The 22,550-nt window shown below is 50.2% G+C and overlaps 3 protein-coding genes across 3 annotated transcripts; 1 reads left to right on the top strand and 2 right to left on the bottom strand.

Moving 5' to 3' along the window:
* Nucleotides 1-3,479: 3,479 nt before the first annotated feature.
* FPOAC1_012880 (uncharacterized protein) lies at nt 3,480-4,712 on the bottom strand (the record flags this gene model as incomplete). Its single annotated transcript, XM_044857223.1, has 1 exon — nt 3,480-4,712. One exon carries the CDS (start codon nt 4,710-4,712, stop codon nt 3,480-3,482), a length of 1,233 nt encoding a protein of 410 aa, XP_044701406.1.
* Nucleotides 4,713-18,324: 13,612 nt separating this feature from the next.
* Nucleotides 18,325-18,917, bottom strand: FPOAC1_012879 (uncharacterized protein; the record flags this gene model as incomplete). The annotated part of the gene is made up of 2 exons (XM_044857222.1): nt 18,325-18,810; nt 18,858-18,917. The coding sequence occupies 2 exons, from the start codon at nt 18,915-18,917 to the stop codon at nt 18,325-18,327; spliced, it is 546 nt and encodes a 181-aa protein (XP_044701405.1).
* Nucleotides 18,918-19,897: 980 nt separating this feature from the next.
* Nucleotides 19,898-20,744, top strand: FPOAC1_012878 (uncharacterized protein; the record flags this gene model as incomplete). The annotated part of the gene is made up of 3 exons (XM_044857221.1): nt 19,898-20,055; nt 20,166-20,226; nt 20,274-20,744. 3 exons carry the CDS (start codon nt 19,898-19,900, stop codon nt 20,742-20,744), a joined length of 690 nt encoding a protein of 229 aa, XP_044701404.1.
* Nucleotides 20,745-22,550: the final 1,806 nt, after the last annotated feature.

Raw genomic sequence — 22,550 nt, 5'->3', positions numbered from 1 at the left:
TGAATAATGCGGGTTAGGCGCATTCAGGTAAAGAAGTTTTACTGATAGCTGATGAGCTAAGTTCTATCTAGTGCTAAAGGAATGTATATATACTTGATGATATGTGAGTCGAACGAAGTCGGTTCGACTCTAGTCGTCATGTAAGTCGAATGGCGTTCGACTACTACATGGTAGGTGACTAGCTATTGGATAGAAAATGTGGGAATGCACGTGACGTAACCGCTTGAATCGTAACACGATCTCTCCTCTCCCAGGGTCTTGTCCTCAAAAAAAATTCACAACAGAAAGCAAGCAATTTGGGTCATAGATAACGAACGAGGATCAAAACGGGAAACTTGGGGACAGCTGGCCTTATGTCAAACGGACGCGTCGGCTGTCTGCCGAGTCCTGTTAACCGGATATAGCTGCAGATAAAAAGCGACCACAACCGTGTAGGATACAATCAATCAATCAATCAAAGGAAGGCAGACGCTTATGTGTTTGCCTATCGCTCCAGGTTAACAACCTCCACTTCAGTGCATAGCAGTATAATGATTTTGTAATTAACTAATTCAAGTCCTTGTGTCAGATATTAAGGTGAATCGTATGTATTGCTTGATCCTCTCGCCAGGCTTCGAAATTGATTGATTGATTGTATCCTACACGGTTGTGGCCGCTTTTTATCTGCAGCTATGTCCGGTTAACAGGACTCGGCAGACAGCCGACGCGTCCGTCTGGCAAACGCCCCACTTCGCCTTATGGTTGAAATAAGGCCAGCCGTCCCCAAGTTTCCCGTTTTGATCCTCGTTCGCTATCTATGACCCAAATTGCTTGCTTTCTGTTGGAAAATTTCGGATTTTCCGCCTCTTTTTCATCCGTCCTTGAATTCTTGCTTGTTGCTGTCCTCAGGAACCTTTCCTTCGTGACTTCGTGCTGCAACTCTGTCGGTGCCAATGCACCGTGCTGTGCGACCTTGATACCTACAGTCTCCCCCCAGCTATCGGCTTTGTCTGTAAGATAACCTCCCTCGTTAAACCCCGGGGCTCTTTCTGTACGCCATGTTCCATGTCTTTCTGCTTTTGTTGCCTCCTGCTGGGTTCCTATGTGGCCATGTATTCGTTATCTGTGTATGTATCGCTACCGGCGATGGTGACAATAGTAGGCATCGACTATCCCATGTAGTGCGATGCTCCGCTCGGTTCGAGATGTCGGATTACCAAGGGTGTGCTCAACTCAACGTATTTCAATATGTTGAATGGATTGACGATCAACGTCAACTCAACGTCAATCAACATCGAATAAGGATTACATAAACATCAATCCATTTTGAGTTATCATTGATTGAATGGATTGAAGGTGGTGGATTTAGGGTAGCTGGTAATAGGACTCGTGATTCCTGAAGAGGTTTTGGCATCTTGAGTCTTTGTGGTCCACCCTTCCCGTCACACTAACCTTAATATGGTTTAGTTCACCACCTTTGGGTTTTTTCCCGATTAGATCAGTGCCGACGCGCTCCATGATCGCGTTCTTCCGCGACCGTGTTACAGCTGGACGCTCTGAATCAGAAGGAATGGAGTCTACAGCGCCCTCCACGAACGACGTTGACGTGTTATCTTCCGCAACACTTGCAGCGGCCTCTTTAGCGACGCCAGCTCCCAGCCTGCGAGAGGAAACACCACATGAAGAAGTAGAGCATCAGTACCTCTGGCGTTGTTTCCCGGATTACGTGTGGTCCCAACGCGTCCGAGATACACCATCGTGAAAGAGGAAGCGGCTTTGCCTGACGACATCAATGAAGATATTGACGAGCTCGAATTATGGCAGTCGTCGTGGGAGGATGGAGATAACGATGTTAGAGATGCAATATCATACTGGCATGAGCGCAAACGTCGGTATCCTCGTCTTTCACGAATGGCGCTGGACTTCCTTACGATCCAGCCGATGTCAGCAGAGTGCGAGAGGATGTTTGCAGCGGCAGGGCGGATGGTGACGCCACTACGAAATCGGCTGGACGCGGACATTATAGGAATGTGTCAAGTGCTGCGATCGTGGTTACGGGCTGGGGTGATTGACGACCTGGACGTGTCATTACTTCCTACCGAGAATGGTAGTGGTGATGGGCCGGAAGAAGGATCATGGGTGGAGGTGGGATGTGAAGAAAAGGGGATGGAAGAGTGGGAGTGAAATAGCTCAGCTTGGAGATCAACGACTTCAACCAGTGTACATTCAACTCAATTTGACGGATAATTGATCAACGCCACTGGAGAGAGTGGTTGACCGGGTCAACTCACCGCCACCGGGCCATTCGGTTGATTGAATTGAGTGGTGCACATCCTTGTACAGAGCATCTGATCAAATGCTCGATTTCTCGCCCATAAGCCTTCTTAAGCAGGCCAAAGTACCCGACATCAAGAGGCTGCAGCAGATGAGACGAATGAGGCGGTATACAAAGCGTGATGATTTTATTTGCCTTGCAATATCTCTCAAAGTCGACCGAGTGGTGACTTTGGTGTCCGTCGAGGATCAGGAGACGATAGCGATTCTTTGATTGCTTGGTAGTACACCGGTCGAAGTGCTTTAGCCACTCGAGGCCTATCTCGTTATCTGTCCAGCCATTAGGACTCGTCGCAATAGCCCAATCGCCCGGGAGGTTGCTTTCTCGGTACCAGTGGGCGAGGTGATATTGGCCCGCACCTATGATGAACGGCGGGATCGCTTGGCCCTCGGCATTGATCGCCTGAATGACTGTAATCCATTCCCGGTTTCCAGGCTGCACTGATTTTGGTCTTCCACGCCTTTCAGCACCTGTGACGACCATTCCGCTCGCAATAACGCCCATCATAAAGCCAGTCTCGTCAAAGTTGTAGATTTCATCAGGTCGGATGCCATACTTCGCAATTACATTTGCTACGAGCCTAAACCAGTTGCGAATAATGGTCGGATCTTCACATTTGGCTCTCTGGTAGTCATATTTACGGGGAAAATGCGTCTTGAGTTCTTTGTGTCGCTTGACGAAGTTAGAGGCCCAGCGCTTGCCGACAGGCGGCGTCTCGCGGTCGGCGAGCAATCGGTTAGCCATCTCCTCAACACAACGCAGTCGCGGGGGAAACCCTCGCGAATCCAGATCGAGAATGAACTGAACTATGATCTGTTCTTCTAGATCAGATAGTTTGCGTGATTTTGGGATAGAATCACGCGTAGAAAGGATACCCTTCTGCCGGCGATATCAAGTCCAATAACGGACCTGGTAGATGCCTGCGGCGCGTCGGAGACTTAATTTTGGGTCATTTTGAAGGGCACGAAGTGCAAGAAGAATCCTAGCCTCAATATTTGGGTCTGACATATTTGGTGGTTGAAAATTAATTGATTAAGTTGAGAAGATGTAAATTGCGGGATTTTTTGTTGCACTCGCTTGTCTGTTGCACCCGCTTATCATGTACGTTATTGTTTTTAATTATATTTGCTATTATATTATATTATTTATTTCTCCTTTACCTATCTTATTTTCCTTTATTATTATTTTCTTGCCTCCATTTAAGTACTATCATAAATACCGCCATCGCATTGGTCATCTCCCGCCCGCATAGTCGCTTAGTATGCTTTCGACCTAGCCAGTCCCCATAGTCTTGCCGGCTCTTAAACTCTCGTCCGGCCGCCTCTTGTATCCGTAGCAGTAGATCTGCCTCCGTCGTCGCGGCCAATGCTACAGGGATCACCGTATGTTTCCACCGCCAGCACGAGGCCCCCTTCGTCTTATAGCCATCTCGGCAGAGCGCCTGTGATACGTGGCAGTAGTAGCAGCTCAGGAAACGTGCCTGCGGTTCCTTCTTATAGTTAACCCGACCCTGGAAGTCCATGCAGCTAGAGAATGACAGATCCCCGTCCGCCGTGGTGTTGCAGGTGCCCCATAGGTGCCTGGCCTCCTTCCTGCCCTCAAACATCCAGCAGATGCGGCAACCCATCTTGCCAAGTTCCTCAATCTCCCCCAGTGCAGCCTCAAAACATTCTAGAGCACGCGCGTTCTGCCTTCCCTGGGCATGTGATGCTACAATACCTTGCGAAGTTAACTCGCTCTTCCATAGAAGCTCGTCGTGGCGGCAGTTGTCGCATCGGACGGCGTCAAGATCCTTGCAGTCCCGTAAGTCACCATCTAGGCACTGCCCAAGCAGGCGACGGCGGCAGCCTTGTGTCCGGATTAATCTGTGGACCTCACGCGTGCTCGGGTCTAGATAGCTATCCCGGACATGGTCCTCAACCGGCCAGTCCCTCTCCTCGACTACTATTTCTGCGGTGACAGGCTCCCCAGCTCGCCCACCCCGCCCCGCCTCCTGAGCGTAGTCGATGATGCTGAAAGGAGCCTCGAGGTGAATGACGTGGACGATGCCTGCAACGTCGATGCCCGTGCCTAGAGCTGCAGTGGCCACGATATATGGGGCTTCCCCATTGACCCATGACTGGAAGCCTTGCTCACGCTGGGCGATGAAATGGGCATCAGTGTTATCGCGCTGGGCGTGATAATAGTGGCAGCCGAGTTGTAGGGCAAGTGCCTTGCACTTCGCATGGCTAGTGCAGTATATAACTCCTTTCTCCCCCGGCGAGAGATGTTGGAGCCGGCTATCCACCAGCTTCTTGACCTCCATCACGCCCCGCCCATTGCGCACACGACAGACAGAGTACCGCACGTTCAGCCGATGACTCGAAGCCCGCACATAGAGTGGTGCCTGGAGTTGCATGGCTTCCTCAAAGTCGCGCTGACGGAGCGGTGGCAGGGTCCCGGTGAGGAAGACAAAGGGGCACCCCAAGCTTCTCAGTAGAACGAGGCCCCGGAGCTTCGCGCGATAGGTTTCGGCGGCCGTGAATGAAAGGTGGCATTCGTCAATGACCACTCGGTCCAGCCTCCCATTGACGCTCAGATCAGCGGCCCACTGCAGGAAGTCATCCGTGACCAGCGTTCGACATAAGTAAAGTAATTGCAAGTAAGTAACCAAGTAAGTAAGTAATAAGTAAGTAAGTAAGCCCGGCAGCGAAGTAAGTAAGTAAAGCCTCTAAGAAGCAAGTAAGTAAGTAAGATCTAAGCAAGTGGGGCAAAACCGCAAGCACCGTGCGACCGGATGTGAAACGCGGCCCATACGTTGGGGTCATGTATCCGGTTTCACATCCGGTTTGTCGCATCAAGTGCTCCAATCCTAACGACATGAGCTTAAATAGCCATACCTGAACACATGGCTATTCAAATTTCTTTTATTCCTCTGGGTTTGTGGTCTATGTGACGCACGGAACCAGGTTAAGATATTGGAGGCTAAGGCAACTACCTCCCCGATCTACCACTTGAACAACGACCATCATATATATAAGCCATCTACTGCACACGACAACGGTCCTGATTCAGAGCCCGAATCGTCGAATAGAACATCTCCGGCTCCGTCATCCTCTGTATCGGTCCTTGATATGCAAAAGCGGGCCGCCAAAAGAAGGCCGCTGATCGTTGAGAGTAGAGCAGACATCTTCAAGCGACTTCTTCTCGGCTGGATTACGGATGCCAATATCCCTCTTCACGGTGTTGAACACAAGCTATTTCGACAGCTTCTTGCCTTCCTAGATGACGAGTTTGTTATCGAAGTTCTGCCGACGTCGGGAAACACCGTAAGAAGGTGGATCTTACAAGAATTCGAAGAACACACGAGGATGTTAAAGGATGAGATGAATAAAGCCTTATCAAATGTTCATACTTCCTTTGACATGTGGACTTCGCCTAATGGTATTGCTATCCTTTCGGTGATAGCGTACTATGTTGACATAGCCGGGACACCACAAGTCCGCCTTATCAGCCTAGAGAAGCTCTCTGGCAGTCACGGTGGCGAAAATCAGGCCATCTTGATGGCTAAGGTCATCCGGAAATACGGCTTGGAAAAGAAGATCGGGTTCTTCACAGCAGATAACGCTGAGTCGCTGACCCTTGCGATACTTGTGTCCGGGCTTTGCTTAAGATGTTCAATCCCCGGGCAAGTCCTACTGGGCTTGAGGGCTTGGAAGGCGAGCGGCGAATCCGCTGTGTTGGCCATATCCTCAACCTATCGGCAAAGGCCTTCTTAGAGGGCGATTCTAGTGACATATTCGACAGTCACATTGCGGAGAAAGACCAGAAGAAAGAACGCGAATTACTCCGTGAATGGAGAAAAAGAGGCCCTATTGGAAAACTCCATAATCTGGTCTACTGGATCAGAAGAAATCCTCAGCGTAGGGAGCTTTTCCTATCCATCACGAGTGGCAAGGTCGACCAATCAATCATGGCCGAATTGGGAGTATGGTTTGTCGACGACACTCTCAAAGGCTTGATGGTCAAGGCAGATAATGATACGCGATGGAATTCTGTCTATTTGATGGTCCATCGTGCGCTCAGACTTCGGGACATTATCGATGTCTTTTGCAAGCTTAGTCTTCTTGACCCCAAGGAAGAAAAAAGGGTCTCGCCGAGGACGTTCTTAGCTGTGAAGACTGGGTAGTACTCGCCGAGATCATCGAAATCCTACAACCTTACCTCACGTATACCAAGCACTTTGAGGGTCGCACTCCTAGATTTGCAGAGGTACTTCCCACCATGTACCTCTTGAAGGACCATCTATCTGAAATGCGACAGCGGTATTCTTCCAACCTTATCCCTGCGCCGTATCGGGCGCCGAGGATCACTCTCGAAGAGCCAGTACTTGATTGTATCATAGTCGCTGCGCCTACTGATGGCAGAGAGAGAGAGAGCAACAGGGAGGGCTGCAACAGGACACTGGCGTATCTACCTGGGGCAGATATTCAACCATGGAATCGACTACCAGCGGAGAACCGAGTTCTCCACTATACCAAGCAGAAATCTCGGTACAATTCGAAGACAAGGACCTGGATCCTGAGCCCTTCGAGTTGTCCGACGATGGGCTACATTTCATACAACACTCGATCAAGTATGCAATGTCAAAGCTCGACAAATACCGCAATTTGATGGAGGGGAGCGTTGTTTACTGGGCAGCTATGATATTACACCCAGGGATGGACATCTTACGAACGGGAATCGAATCGATAGATTCATTCGATGCCAAGTCTTACGAATATCGAATCGAATTTCTTGGCGTTCGATTCGATGCGAATCGAATGTGGTGTTTCTCATTCGACATACGAATCGAACACGGCACATTTTATTCGCTATCGAATCGAACGGGCCCAAGCGTTCGGTCGAAAATCGATCGATTCGGTCGAACGAGTGACGCGGCTCGTTTTAGCGTCACTTCTTGAACCCGTCAACCGGCCCCTGGCGGTAACCTGACGCGACCGAGCGTGATTTGTCGTCTTGAAGGCCCAGGGTCCGTGTAGGTGCTAAGATGTGTTAGTGTATACCGGTACATCTAAACCCCCGAGATTTACAGGTCAGAATAGGTATCATGCAACTGCAGTAATCATGCTTGGCCGCAACCCACAAACGACTACTTTCTAAAATATCAAAAGTAATTTATTGAATGGGACCATTTCCCAATTTCCACGAGGACTATGTCAAGCGTGGGCGAGGTTGAAAAGCGAATCCTCGTGGCCATGAAATGCTGTTTAGGGGTTACTTGCGTAGCTGTGGAAGAATACGTGAGTACCCTGGTATCTTTCTAGCACATTGGTATAGGGTAGGCCCGTCTTGCAATTACTCCCCCATGAACATCCATCTAAACACATGCTGGTTTTCTGTAGATTGGAAGTAATGCAAACAAAAACTGCTCCATTTAGACATCTCCCTCAAGAGCTTTCTATCGGCGTCAGTGTTCTCACGCTCAGAAGACCATTTCGACCTTGAAGTCTCACATGTCTGTTGCATCTTCAACCTGTATTGGTCGACTAACTGTCCAGACCCAACATAGTTATTCCCCGCTTTGGTCACAAGAACTTGCGGCCAAACCCAGCCAGCCCCTAGGTGGATGTACTAGCGACTTCATAATCCTCCCGCAGCTGCGACCACTTACAGCATTAAAATTACGCCCTCACCGCTACACCTCACGTGGCAACACGACGAGCTCCGGCCAGCTCAAACGAGCTCAAGAGCCCATTCAGAGGCGACGCCAGGATGGAACGAGACGGGCCAGCGCGGAAGGAAAGTTCCAGTTGTGTGCCTCGGTGGTCTGTGCACGACGACATGACCATACCAGACTGGGCTGTCAGAGTCTGCCGACTTGAGTGACAAGCCCTTCGATTTCATTGGTTGCTAGCGCAGGTGTATATAGCACCTGGAGAACCGTCGAGCACCAGTGATTGAGCCAAGAGGCGTCTTCGCGTGGGTAGTCGGACATGGTGCGCGAGGTCATTATTCTCATTGCTGGCGGATGCCCCTTTCATTCGTACAAGACTTAGCCAATGTAACGGAGATGGCGACCTGGGATTTTTTTTTCGTTTTCGCGTCGACAACGCGCGTACATACGCGTTATGCTGGCCTCACTGAGTTTTTCTGTCATGGAAGCGGTATAAGTTGGGCACCGGCGAAGCCTCGATGACTCCAACCTTCCTCTACAAGCTGGCTCGATTCGCGCGACCGACCTAACGTCACGATGCCCGAACCATTCTCTTCAAGCCGTCCCCCATCGATTGGGTCAGGCGCAATGGAGTGCGTCGAGTACTCGTCTTCGCCGCCTGTGTCTTCTCCAGGAATCTCGTTACCAGCGACACCATCACTCCGTTCTCGCGGAACGGCTGCCGACTTTATTCAGGTTGATTGGACACTTTGGGGCCGCCAAGAGTGGGCCAAATGGCCCGGATTCGAGCGCTATACTGGCGGTCAGGACACGAGGGCGTGGTGGCAGCAATATGGGTATCGTGTTGAGGACCATTCCACCTCGCGGCAGGGCAATAAGCTCAAGTGGATCTGTGCCGACTGCTTCGCCCGAGGCTTCAAAAAGAAGTCTGACTTCTGCTTCGTCTGCTCGACCGGAGCCGCTATCAAGAACCACCTTCGCAACGCCCACGGGATTTTGGTAAGTACGTGCCTTTCGTGGATAGCTCAGCAACATGCGTGTTCATTTGGCAGGCCCCAAACGACGTTGCCCGGGGCGTGCGAGCCTCATCTCTGGGCGGCCAGACTATCACCCACTTCATCGATGCCGACTTGAATAATCCTCACGACCAGTTTCTTGTCAGCAAGCTGCGTGGAAGATTCAGCAGCAAAGGCCTCCGAATACTCCTCCTCGACTGGATTACCTACCATAATCTGCCGTTCAACATTGTCAATACCGAGCGGTTCCAGCGGATCCTTCTCTACGGTAATCCCCTCATTGATGTGACCCACATTCCCTCTGCGAAGACGCTGCTTCGCATGCTCGAATCCGAGTATAGGGGTGCCGTTGGGCCGGTAACCGAAGTATTGCGCAGCGCTCGATCCCAGATCCATTTCTCCTTCGACGGTTGGACATCCAAGTCGTACACTTCGTTTCTTGGGATCAACGCTCAATTCATTGATAACCACTTTGTCCAACACCGAATCCTCCTTGGCCTTCGACCTCTCTCGGGCAGACACAATGGTGCTTCACTTGCTGATGAGGTCGCTGATACGCTCGCATTCTGGCAAATCAACGGGTTACCCGGACAAGATTGGCTACTTCACGCTGGACAATGCTGCCAACAATGACACCTGCATGGACGGTCTTGCCTTTGAACACGGCTTCTCACCTGAAGAGCGACGGATTCGCTGCGCTGCGCATATCTTCAACCTCTGCGTGCGGGCAATGCTATACGGTTCGAAGCGGGAGAACTTCGCGGCAATCATCGCTGCGGATGGTGACGATCAAGATGACGATGAGGAGCTTGTTGATCAAGCTATCGACGAGGCCCTGGATGTAGAGATGGAAGACGGCACGGACGAAGACTTTGAAGCGAACACTGCCGTTGGTATCCCAGAAGAGGACCTCCTATCATCCCACCCAGCTCCGGAGGAGATCAATGGAGCCACTTTCAGGGAGTACAGCCAGAACGGCGCCCCAGGAATGCTTTACAACACCGGGATTCAGCTGCGAGCGAGTCAACAGCTGTACGAGCAGTTTCTTCAGTCTCAACGCAAGGAATCTGGCCATGAATCAACACTACACTGGGTCTTCAACAATGCCACCAGATGGAACTCGGACATGCGGATGATGGAGAGGGCACTTCGTCTCCGCTCGGCTCTCAATACCTTCTTCAATGACGTTCAGAACCGTTGGGAAACTGAGGGCCTTGGTGACAAACCGAAACCGGCAGTTCTGCCTTTTGAAATCGCCACCAAGCAACTTCAGGGCGACGGTATTCCCGGCGCGAGGTTGACGTGTGGTAGTTTCGATGAATACTTCCCTGTCTTCGAGATCCTACTTGACCACCTCGAAGGTGCTATCGAAGGTACAATCTTTGAATAAGTTGAGGATCCAGTGAGCAAGGAGAAGAAGGACGTCGAAGTCTCCATCTACGACGGGCTCGATAGCAGAACCCGTAGATTGCTCAAGGTCTTTATCAAGCTCGGATGGAAGAAGCTGCACAAGTATTATAACCGTCTGACTAGCGCTGCTTATGTCGGCGCTGTTGTCTTCAACCCGGCGAAGAAGTGGCGCCTTCTCGATCAACTGTGGTCTCGAGTGCCTTTTCGTAAGGCTAAGAGTTGGTGATTAGAGTACGAAGCCAAGCTCAGAGAGATCTGGGAGAGTTACAGGGAACGCGATGTTGACTGCGAAGTCTTCGCTACGTCTGACGAGGCCTCAATGGATTACATTGAGCGGAGACTTGCTAGGAGTGTAGCTGGGCCGCCATGCGCCCAGGGTTCGTCCTTGGCAGCGTCCAGTGGCCGCAAGAGCACCCGGAAGACGAAACACACGACAGCGGGAGCGACTGCTGATGACGAATATGCTCGGTACTGTGCTGAGGATGTTGTCAACAGTCACCACTACAGGAGTAGACCGATTGACTGGTGGAAAATCAACAGGAATCGGTACCCGCGGCTGTCTCTGATGGCGATTGATATGCTCACCATCCCATCGTCGTCTGCGGAGAGCGAGAGGACGTTTAGCAGTGCAGGGCGTATGACGGCACCATTGAGAAGCCGGCTGAGCAGTGCTGGATAGCCACGCGTGTTGTTTCATACTGTTTCATATGAAACTGAAACAGTCCTTGGACCCGGATTCGTATGAAACAGTAACTCCCCCAGTTTCATATGTTTCAGTCGGTTTCATATGTTTCATATACGCCCGATGACTCCCAAATATCTTAGTACTTAACCAAGAAAATTTCGCAAACCAAATGCCTTCAACGCAGTTAGAAACTTGCTAATAGTAAATATGTGTCGCATATCACCACTAGGTTCGTGTGACTGGATATAAAACGCGGCCCGTACTTTAGAGTCGTGTCTCCGGTTTCACATCCGGCTTGTCGCATCAAGGACTCCAATCCTAACGACATGAGCTTAAATAGCTATGCCCGAACACATGGCTGTTCAATTTCATTTGTTCTTTTGTTAATTCTTATCAGTTGACTGGTGCCATCACTGATCCCTGTGGAATTAATTGTCCGACAACATGTCATCAGCTTCGCCCGCTCCCTTGTTATCGGAGCCTTCTGATAAGCTCTTGGGGTCAGCTTCTCCTGGTTCTCCCATTCCCGCGAAGCACACATTGGATCACTCTCTCTCTGATCGGGCTGGCAAGCGCGCCAAAGGCCGTACGAACAAAAGCACTTGGAACGAGGCGCGTGGCCCTTATGAAGAGAGAGGGGAGAAAGCTCGCGATACCTCATACCACGAAATTTGGTACTGCAAGCACTGCGACTCCACGAAAAAGCCTAATTCGATAACGACGAACCTGAGTCGAGCCCGCAAGCACCTGCGGGACTTTCATGGCATCCGGGTGATAGAGCATGTGGAAAGGTCGGATCTGAAGAAGCAGCAACATGGCACCATTACGGACTTGTTCGGAAGGCAGGAGGAACGTCAAGCCAGTCGAGACCTTACTGAGGAAAAATATTTGGCAAACGCTATTAATATTCCTGCATTCGAGGAAGCACTTGCCAGGCTTCTTGCGGTTCGCAATATCGCCCACACATTCATCGAGTACCCCGAGTTTCATGCTGTTATACTCTCCTGCAACTATATGGCCCGGGACGTCCTCCTACGCAGCCGCAGAGCGGTGCCGAAGCTTCTCAAAAAGACTTTCGCTCAACACAAACAAGGGCTCGTCAAGAAGCTTCATAATTCTCTCTCATCTATGGTCCACTTCACCATTGACATGTGGACCTCATCGGAACAGAAGGCGGCATACCAGGCAATCGTGGTCCATTTTGTAGATGCGGAGACGAGAGGAGTCGCTCAAGCGTTATTGTCACTGCGCGAGTTCAAAGGAAGCCACAACGGGAAATTGCAAGCCAAGGCTTTCCTGGAGGTTGTCGAAGAGTACGATCTCAGAGGAAAGGTTGGCTACTTTACGATGGATAACCACGACGCTAACGACACTATGCTTGACGATATCGCAAAAGAGATTGATGGTTTAGATCCGGTTGCCAGGCGACTACGCTGCAGTGGCCACATCATGAACCTCATCGTTCAAGCCTTCCTCTTTCGGAGTAAAGCAAAGAAGATTCAAGAGGATGAGAGAGAGGGGATTGATGAGGCGTATGAGCGGCTGTGCAGGCTATCCGAAAGAGAAGAAGGGGGCATTATTACGAAGGCACAAGCTACCGAGGAATGGCGGGAGTTTAGTGTTCTGGGGAAACTCCACAACTTGTGCATATATTCAAGGAGCTCTACCAGCATTTACAACGACTTCAAGGCCGAGATTGGCAGGGCCTTGCCGAGGGACAATGACACACGTTGGAATTCATGGTTTCGCCTCATTGACGTGGCAATTGAGAATCGGGCAAAGTTCATGGATTGGATTCAAGAAAATCATGCCAAAATCGAGAAAGATGCACTGGACCACAACGACTGGAACGAACTAGGAGATATTCATGCGTTCTTACAAGTATTCCACCAGATCTCGGTGCGCCAAGGCCGGGAGAATACACTCGATGAAGTTCTCTCCCATATGGACTTCCTCCATCATCACTTCACGCGGACTAAAAACCGGGCTTTCAGTGGCCCACGCTTCTACGCGCGCTTTCACGTGGCTTGGCTAAAGTTCGAGAAGTATTACCAGCTTACCGAACAAGCCCCGGTGTACGTGGCCGGTATTCTCCTCCACCCAGCACTCCGAAAGAGCTATCTGAGTGAGCAGTGGAAGAGAAACCCAGCCTGGGTCAGCAATGCCGTGAAGGCTGTAAGGAAGATCTGGTCCACAGACTACAAGAGCTACCAGCTCCCAGATGAACAACAGGAGAAAGAGCAAGAACTTGATGAGTTTGATCGCTGGAGGCAGAAGGTGTACAGCACAGCGAGTGAGGTGAAGGATGAATTCGACCGCTTTATTTATGTAAGTAATTTGAAGCCTTCTAATGGCCTGGTTTTGATGATACTTCGCAGGGCTCACAGGTTGGGATTGGACAACAAACGGCCTTACAGTGGTGGCTTGAACCGACCCAGCGAGAGAATTTCCCCCTCCTCTGCCGTATGGCTATTGACATATTCTGCATCCCCCCCATGTCTACGGAAGCAGAGCGAATCTTCTCAGGCGCAAGACGGCAGGTTAGATGGGATAGAAGTAGCATGTCTGCCAAAATGGTAGAGGCATGTGAGTGCATTAAAAGTTGGATAAGTGTTCCAAAGGGAAAGAGCAGGCCGCTTCTTGCAGGGGTGTTTAGGGAAGCGGAGGATATCGACGCGGCTGTAAGGATACTCCAAGAAGATATAGAGAGGAGTAAGGGGGCAGAAAGTGATGGCGAGCCTAGGGAATTGGTAGTGTAGGTAGGCAGACAATGCCAAACATCTTTGGGGTACTTGGAGATAAGGTGCATATCGATGCCGAGCTTGTCAAAAAATTGGACTGCAACTGGATATTGTTTCGTATGAAACTGAAACCAGTTCATATGAAACTGAAACTATGCTGACGCCCGGTTTCATGAAACTGAAACTCCCCCCAGTTTCAGTTTCATAGCGTGGCTATCCAGCACTGCCCTTGCTCCTCCATGATTCCCAGTCTGCTTCCGGCAGGGCCGACGCGCCGGAGAGTTGCTCTTCGAAAGCGCTTGCGTTCTTGCCAAAGAGCAACGCCTTTGCTGACAAGTTGACCGTGTGACCGAAACAGTGGCCTCGGCGAGACGCACCAGTGAAGCCTAGTTCACGACCAATGGCCCCCATCGCTGTATCATTATTCTCTGCGTTGTCAAGCGTGAAATATCCTATTTTCTCGGTAATCTGGTAGGCTGTCAAGATATCAAGGACTTGAGCTGCAATATTCGATCCACTGTGGCGTACGGAAACCTCGGGCACACCCAGCACAATCTTACGGGGCTTGTTGTGCTCATCTCTGAAGAAGCAAGCGATTCCGTACAAGGTATGCCGGTTTCCCGACGTCCAGCCATCGAAAGAGATGTTGAATCAGGCCGGGAGATTGCATACATGCGTATTGTAGTGTTGTTATATGAGTACAACTATTGTATAGTTATACAACACTACTTTTGTTGAAGCTGTACAACACAACCGGACTTCCCAAACAACTGTTGTACAACAATAAAGCGCTTCATATAATTGGTCAAGTTGGTAGTGTTAGCTAATCAGATATTGGTTTTATCGTATACACCAGAAACGTGACGTGTCACGATGGCCTTGTTACGCCGTGAAGCTATCCGCCACCGGCTGAGTAGTAAGCGACCTCACTGATGGCTACGACCCGTGGCGCATTTATGGCTCTTAGACGCCCACCGTTAGCAGACAGACATATAAGTTTATGTTCTCTTTACTCCTCGGATAAGCTCTTTCACGGCCGAGGATAACTGTCGTGAATAGTTTCACGGACAGCACGAACGCCACATCACAACTAGCGCAAGGCAGCATACGGCTGCCTAAAGACCATCAATGCTGCTTATGGCGAAACATAGCTACAAGAAGCCAGCTCCCAGTCCCTCATTAGATAGAAGTTAAGAGGTTTCTTCGATTCGATGTTTTCCACATGCGAGTGATGACTTTTTCAATCAATGCTATGGCCGAGCTGCCCTGTCTCTATTGTTTTTGATTCTATGAATCTCACTGGAAATCCTAGACGCAAATCCTAGACGCTTTAGGCACCATTAGTGTGTCATATGCTTAAGCACTTATTCCGAGAATCTCGACTATGGCTAGCTCATCGCCTATTAATTCAACATCTGCTCAATTAACAGCCATCGAGCGGCTGGGCTGGGACTTCTACAGCTTCTTCCGTGTTGAGTATCCTGAGAAGAACAAGACTCAAATTGGAAGGGTTCGGAAGTCTTATGGTCGAAGGGAATACGTCTGTCTTCACTGCTCAACTCGCTGGAGCAATGGATACACGAGTAATGCCATAACCCATGCTCAAAATCGACACCGGCAACTTATCCAGGCTAGTGAGACGTCTCAAAACTCACAGCAATCGACGCAGCCATCCATAGACTCATACATAACATTCCAACCATCCGACAGTGCTCTTCGGAATGTCTTCAATGCTCAGCGGTACATTGAGGCAATCGTGGGACTCCTCACGCGGCGTCGAATCCCATTCTCTTCAGTTACGTGGGATGAGATGAAGAGTCTTGCCTTGGCATGCAGTCCTGCCATTGAAGACTGCCTTATCACGTCCCGTGATCAGGCTATGAAGATTATAAATGCCAACTATGGGTTATATGCTTCCCAGCTTAGAGATCTCATTCAGGGTTCTCAATCGATGATCCACATCTCAACTGACCTTTGGACATCACCGCATCGCCATGCCATGCTAGCAGTGTGTGCCCAATGGGTTGATTATAACTACGCACTTCGAAAGGCGCTCTTAGGACTGCCAGAATGTCCATTCAGTCATAGTGGTGAGGCCCAGGCAACCTTGATTGTGGAAGTCCTACGCAACTTCGATATATTGAGAGTAGGCTACCACACAGGGGACAATGCAACTTCGAATAATACGTGTTTGGAGGTACTATCAGAGAAATTGAAGGAAGAGCTCCAGGTATGCTTGTCCCCTAGCTAATTGGATCCTATCTGACATAGAGTGGATTGATTTCAACCCCAAAAGGCGTCGAATCCGGTGCATTGGTCATATCATTAACCTCTCCTTGCAATCCTTTCTTCTTGCTCGATCTAAGGAGGCTCTCACAGCAGCCCTCAATGCTACTACTAGTGATGAGAGTGTGGATATGGTCGACCACTTTGCCGCCACACTAGCAGAAACAATATCACAACAGGAAGAGCCTGTACTGCAAGGTAAAAGGCCCAAATCGACAGCTAAGGCCAGTCAGAGGACTGGCATTGATGAGGACTATACTGGGTGGCAGGGCATTCCTGCTCTCCAGAAGCTCCATAACCTTGCTGTCTGGCTTCGTAGCTCATCGCTCCACAGTGATAGCTGGCGTGATGATGTCGGCCTCAGCCTTGGGATTGATAATGCCACACGATGGTCCTCCTGGTATAAAGTGATCGACAATGCCATTAGGAAGAAAGTTCAGATCAATCAGTTTCTACTTGAGCATGACAGAGAGCTTGAAGATACTGTTCTAAGTGGTTCTGATTGGGATTTGCTGGCCAAAACCCATGCATTCCTTGAGCCCTTTGCATCAGCAACTCTATATGCCGAGGGAAAATGCTCTTCTGTCTCCCAGTCCCTCTTCTTGATGGATGCTCTACTCTTCCACTATGAGAGTGCAAAGGTTCAGCACTCGCAGCCTGGCTCAATGGATACTCGGATGCTCCATGCCATTGAGATGGGCTGGTTCGTCTTAGACAAATACTATACTATGACTGAAGATGTCCCAGTCTATGCTGCCGCCTTACTACTTGATCCTTCTAAGCGACTAGCATATATTCAGCAAAATTGGCCCCGAGACTGGAACGAAACAGCTATTGCTGGTGCTCGGGACATCTGGATGACAGAGTATCAAGGACTTGCCATCTCAAAGGAACCAGAACGTCGTCCTGTACCGCTACCCTCGAAGAAGGATGGTCAGTTATCGTTTATTTCCAGGTCAATTGAGGTGAAGCAGAAGGCTATTTCTACCGATTCAGACAATCTGGATTCTTTTATCAACGCTTTACCGCTTGAAATCGACTGTACTCCTCTTGAGTGGTGGTCTCGTCTTGAGCAACGGACACAGTATCCACGGCTCAGTCGGATGGCTATCGATATCCTTTCCATCCCATCTGAATCAGCTGAGCCAGAGAGAGCATTCTCAGGTTCTCGACGTACTGCTTCGTGGGACCGGCTTCGAATCACTTGCAAGAATCTTGAGAAGGTGGAATGTATCGGCAACTGGCTACGAGAAGGACTAATTGTCCCCTCCGGAGAGGATGGATTGGGTCTAGTATGCAATCCACTGACTGGAGATGATGGGGCACCTATGGATATAGGCCTACAAGATGACTAGAATGTTATAGACGAAGATATAGAGCCATGGCATCTTAATTCTACCCGTTTGGTCGTTGCACGTGACCTTATTGTTGTACAACTGTTGTAAAGTTGTACAACACTACCTTTCCCCTACTAAAGTTGTACAACACTACCTCACAACATACAACTATTGTACAACAATATGCATCTATGCAATCGTGTTAGCAAGCTCACGTAGCTCGGCCTTCGTCAGGGCGCGGCCGCAGGCTTCTTCATGCCTGATAAAAGAGGCAATTTCCTCTTCTTGCTTGGGAGATAATAGCTGTTGATTTTGATGTGCTGTGCGGTGTGTTTTGGCACCCTTTATTTAACCTGCCACGGAGGGTGGACTCGGAAATCCCGTATTCTTTTGCGCATCGCCGAATTGAAGTACCATTTTGCACTTTTTCTTGGATTTCTCTGATATCATCATATTCTGCAGGCTCAGGAGTATTCATATTAAAAATCGGGATTTATTTTGATGATAATTGATGTTGTTTTGGGAAGTATGACTACAAAGGGGTTAGGAAATTACTGTCGCGAAAGTTGCGCGGAAAGTGGATACACGACCCTATAGCGCATGCTGTCGAGACGTACGGACTCTACCCACCAATCACTTTGGGGATTCTCCAACGCCGAAGGGCTGGAGAAAACGGCAGGTCCGCTCACTGCAGGCGATACACTGAGAAGTGGTCGTTCATAAGGAGAGACCTTGATCAGGATATGTCGATGGTAAGGGAAATCTCGCCAGGTACGTTTTGTTTTTAGGGCATTTTCTAATTGGCCACCGTTTATTCACATGTAACTTCCAGTCAGTATACACTTTTGTCGATGTGCCCTATGCTTCGGTTCAGTCCTTTTACATGGCTTGGACTGGCAAAACTGTATACCTCTCCTTGCAATAACATTCCGGACACTGCGCTGTGCTCGTCCTAGACCATCTATCTACAGCCCTCTTCCATGATTCTGCTGTCACTCCCCTGCTCCGTCGATACTCCCTGGCGATCCATCTCCAATGCGTCTTCTTCCGAGGTCGGTACTGCAGGCAATCGAAGCACAGTCCAAATTTTTTCTTCTTTCCGGAAAAGCGCGTTTTGCGATCAACTTGAGGCTGGAATCGCCGGAGAAGCTCAAAGATGTGAGAGCAAGCCGACGGCAAGAGGTCTCTGTGGTGGGCCACCGAAGGTACTCTGATGGTCAACATGGCCGAGGCTTGGAAAATACGCTTACAGGTGAGAGCGAGACAGACGGCGTCTATTGTATTCGCCTCTTCGAATATGCGGATAAGGATTTCTGTTGGCAGGCACACGAGGGCGCAAGACATCAAGGCGCTCGCGGCCAACATCTGAGTAGTCAGCGATGGGAAGCGGAGCACAGTATAGGAAGTCAAACCTCTGGCGGCCTTTTGAAGCGCCGCAAGCATGTGTGCTCAATTGGTCCGCCTGAAGACATATTGCCAAGTAGTTTTCCGCAATATCGTGATATGTTAAAAAAAGACCAGCATAACTAGTCTTTTTAATCAGGTTGTTCTCGTTAAATTGGTGGCTGGGAATGAGCTCCACTTCCCCTTATTACAATATTAGACTTGAAAGACTCCTCTCGCACAAATTAACGAAGAAGAATCATGTCAATAACCAATTAAATCGTGACATTCTGCTCCATATCTTAATACAATCACCCCACCATACTGTGCGTATCTGAAACAGGGAGGTGCTCCACTCTGAGAGCCGGAAAATATTGATAATCCGACTCCAGGGTAATTACTTTAACAGCGTATGGTATACTGGCAATGGAGTAGCGGAACCTCCTCGGTTCATCCGAGGCGCGTTTTTGAAAGGAAACGCGAGGCAACACGGAAAACCTACTTGAAGTTCCTTCAGGAGGTGCCTAGGGACTGTGCGGATTTCTCTCTCATGGCGCACACGTCGTGATGAAAGCGATGTTGTGGTGCGGCAGTATTTGTGTTGTTGTCGTCTGGATCGCGCGCGTTGACGACGCATTACCGACTCTACCACCAAACACCACAACACGCACGAGGGAGCAGGCGGTCACCAAACCGATCGAGGGAACTGGTTATGAAAACCACCCGACTTCCTGCCGTTTTGGCAGCTACAGAAGACAGGGCACCCTCGGACCCAGACCGGCTCTGAGACGGTGGCATTGGAACGTGATGCCAAAGGGCCGCAGTGCACACCGCGAGGGCGCGGATCCCCTTCCTTAAGTGTTCGTTCTGTGTGTAATGGAAGTTGTTAACAGATTGTTGGAGGAGTCGTTAAGACCGAAGTGGTTACGGAACACCCAACGATCGGGCCGCAAGGCTACAGCGTACCGCACGCATGACACATACGGGGAGGCTGGGTTGGTTAGTGGACAAGGTCAACTCTTCTAGCACGCCGGCTGGGTGGTGGTAGACAGAGCCTTGGCTGCGAGACATGGTCGGCAGGCCGAAGGAGACTTCTGCTTGTAAGGCTCAGCTCGCACCTGAGGCGCTGCGGCGCGATGTTGTCCCTAGAAGTGCTGTCTGCGGCGGGCTTAAGGTGCAAACTGCGATCGCACGACCAAGGCGCACGCGTGACGACTACGAAGCGCCGTAAGTCGACCCTGGTATCGTTGTCCAGGTCTTGCCAGCCTGGCTTGGAGAGAACTCGAGGATTACCTCGACACAGCCTCCATGCTTTCGTAGCCAACATCACAGGAGAGAACGCGTACCATTCCTCCCACGGACAGCAACGAGCAGACACTACGATGGCGGATCCGACGCGTTCGGAACACAGCGGACACGTCGCCTGAGAACGCTAACCACGAAAGCCCAAGAGAGTCTCGAAGCCCAAGAGGAAAAGCGCAGGAACGGCGAAACGAACAGCAACCAACACCACGCGAATCACCTCGAGAATCACGAACGATGGCCTCCAAGAAGGCAAGAACGACACCGATTCAGGCGCAGCAATGCTCCAAAAGGTCTTTGGAGTCTTGCGAATCCATAGGGACGAATTCAGCAAGCAGCAGGAAGTGACACGGAGCATGATCGGCGACCAGCAAAAGACGATTCGAAAGTTGGAACAGAAGCTCGACGAATACAGGGTGGCGATGGGCGGCATTGTGCGCAACACCGCCGGCGGAGGAGTGAACGGGGATGTTATAGCAAAGTACTCCGTCACTCTTGGCCCGAGAGGCGAGCAGAACGCATATACGGCCGAGCTGGAAGCGATAGCACTAGTCCTCAGGTGCATGCCTGACGGTCTCCGACATCGAGATGTGATCATTGCGACAAGAAATTGATCGGCGCTACAAGCAATTGCGAAACCTCGACAACAGTCAGGACAATGCACCACCCGGGAGATCTACAGACATGCGAGACGACTGGAAAAGGGTGGCAACACCATTAAAATGCGCTGGGTATCGTCCACAAACGGGTCTTTCACACTGGGAGTAAAAGCAAAGGCAGAAGCACGGAAAGCCACAGACAGCGGATGCAGAGAAACGAAACCGCCGTACCAGGCCCGATCGACCCGACTGAGAGTACTACTAGCACAACGTCGACAGCACATGGTGCTACCTGAGAGCGTAAGCGGCTATTCGAAGCGGCTCGATAAGGCGCTGCCCGGCAAGCACACGCGCACACTATATGACGCCCTGAAGAGACGCGAATCCGACATCCTGGTGCAACTACGAACGGGAATGGCACGAGTCAACAGGTATCTGCACAGGATAGGCACAATAGAGACAGATATGTGCGACTGCGGCCAGGAAGAAGAATCGGTCGACCATTTCCTCTTCCGATGTCCACGGTGGGACGAGCAACGAGAACACATGCGAAATGTCGACCGGGAATTGATGGGTAATCTATCGTTCTTCCTGGGAGGCAAGACGGCGGAAGACGGCGGAAGACGGGCGTAAGTGGAGGCCGAACCTGGCAGCAGTGCGAGCAGCGATCAAGTTTGCGAGAAGCACGGGCCGTTTGGATGCTACAGACATGAAAAGATACAAGATATACTAACAAACCAAACAATGTAATACAGTAAGAACTAATATAGTACAGCCTCTGGTAGACAGACCAGGCTTCAGCCGCTGAAGATGGGACGCTGAACACTTGGAGAAGTTGGCCTTCAAGCAGGCCTGTCGTAGGGACAAGCGAGGCTGGGAAAACGTGGCGAGGAGCAGGGATTGGTGGGGTTTGAGGATCTCGGGGCTAGAAGTCCGAAAAATAATGTACCATGCAGTACCCACCTGCCGGTCATACCCACCTACCGGTCAGCGAAAAAAGAAATTCCCCATACAAAATGTCCAACTTCGCTTGCACAGTGCTTGGCCAAAATTGAAGTTATTTACATGGAACATATTGTGTCTTACTGAGAGTTTCATGTTGTTTCATATTGGCATGTTCATTTGTATTTTACACAAGCAGTTTGGTCGCATGGCACTAATGTAAAATTTCTCGAAATGTCTCCTTCATCACCCAGCCTCCCCGAAATTTCATCAAACTTTTATCTGTAGCAGCTTCCTTTAATCGCCTTGAAAATGCCTCAACAGTCTTATAAGAGAATGATGTCATTGAAGCTATACTGGATGTTACAGATAATCACCTCTCGCAGCACCAGGCCGCCCAGAAGCATGGAATGCCCCAAACCACTCTGTCTGACCGATTAAGAGGCCTACCGTCAAAGTCCGAGGTCACCCAACCTGCCCAGCTGTTATACAAATCCCAAGAGGCTAGATTAGTTACATGGATACTTCGACAAGAGGCCTTGGGCTATGCTCCTTCCCACAGTCAAGTTCGCGCCACCGTAGCTGCCCTGTTGAGACAGCAGGGCCGGGAAAGGCCTATCGGTGTACACTGGCTAGCCAGGTTTATTAAACGCCATCCAGAGATCGATACGAAGGTAGGAAAACGCCAGGAAGCTGCAAGGTTCAATTCTTTTACCCCAATGGCTGTCAATTGGTACTTTGATATCCGGGAGAGAGAATATGGCTGGATCAAGCCTGAGAACACGGTTAATGTTGACGAGGGCGGTATCATGGCTGGATTTGGTGAGTACTGACCACTTCTGATACAAGACTTACCAACAAATTGCAAATCTAGGTTTG

The sequence above is a fragment of the Fusarium poae genome (assembly GCF_019609905.1).
Source record: "Fusarium poae strain DAOMC 252244 chromosome Unknown contig_1, whole genome shotgun sequence".
Classification (NCBI taxonomy): Eukaryota; Fungi; Ascomycota; class Sordariomycetes; order Hypocreales; family Nectriaceae; genus Fusarium; species Fusarium poae.
The sequence above is the reverse complement of the archived record's forward strand: the minus strand, read 5'-3'. Positions and strand labels throughout refer to the sequence as shown.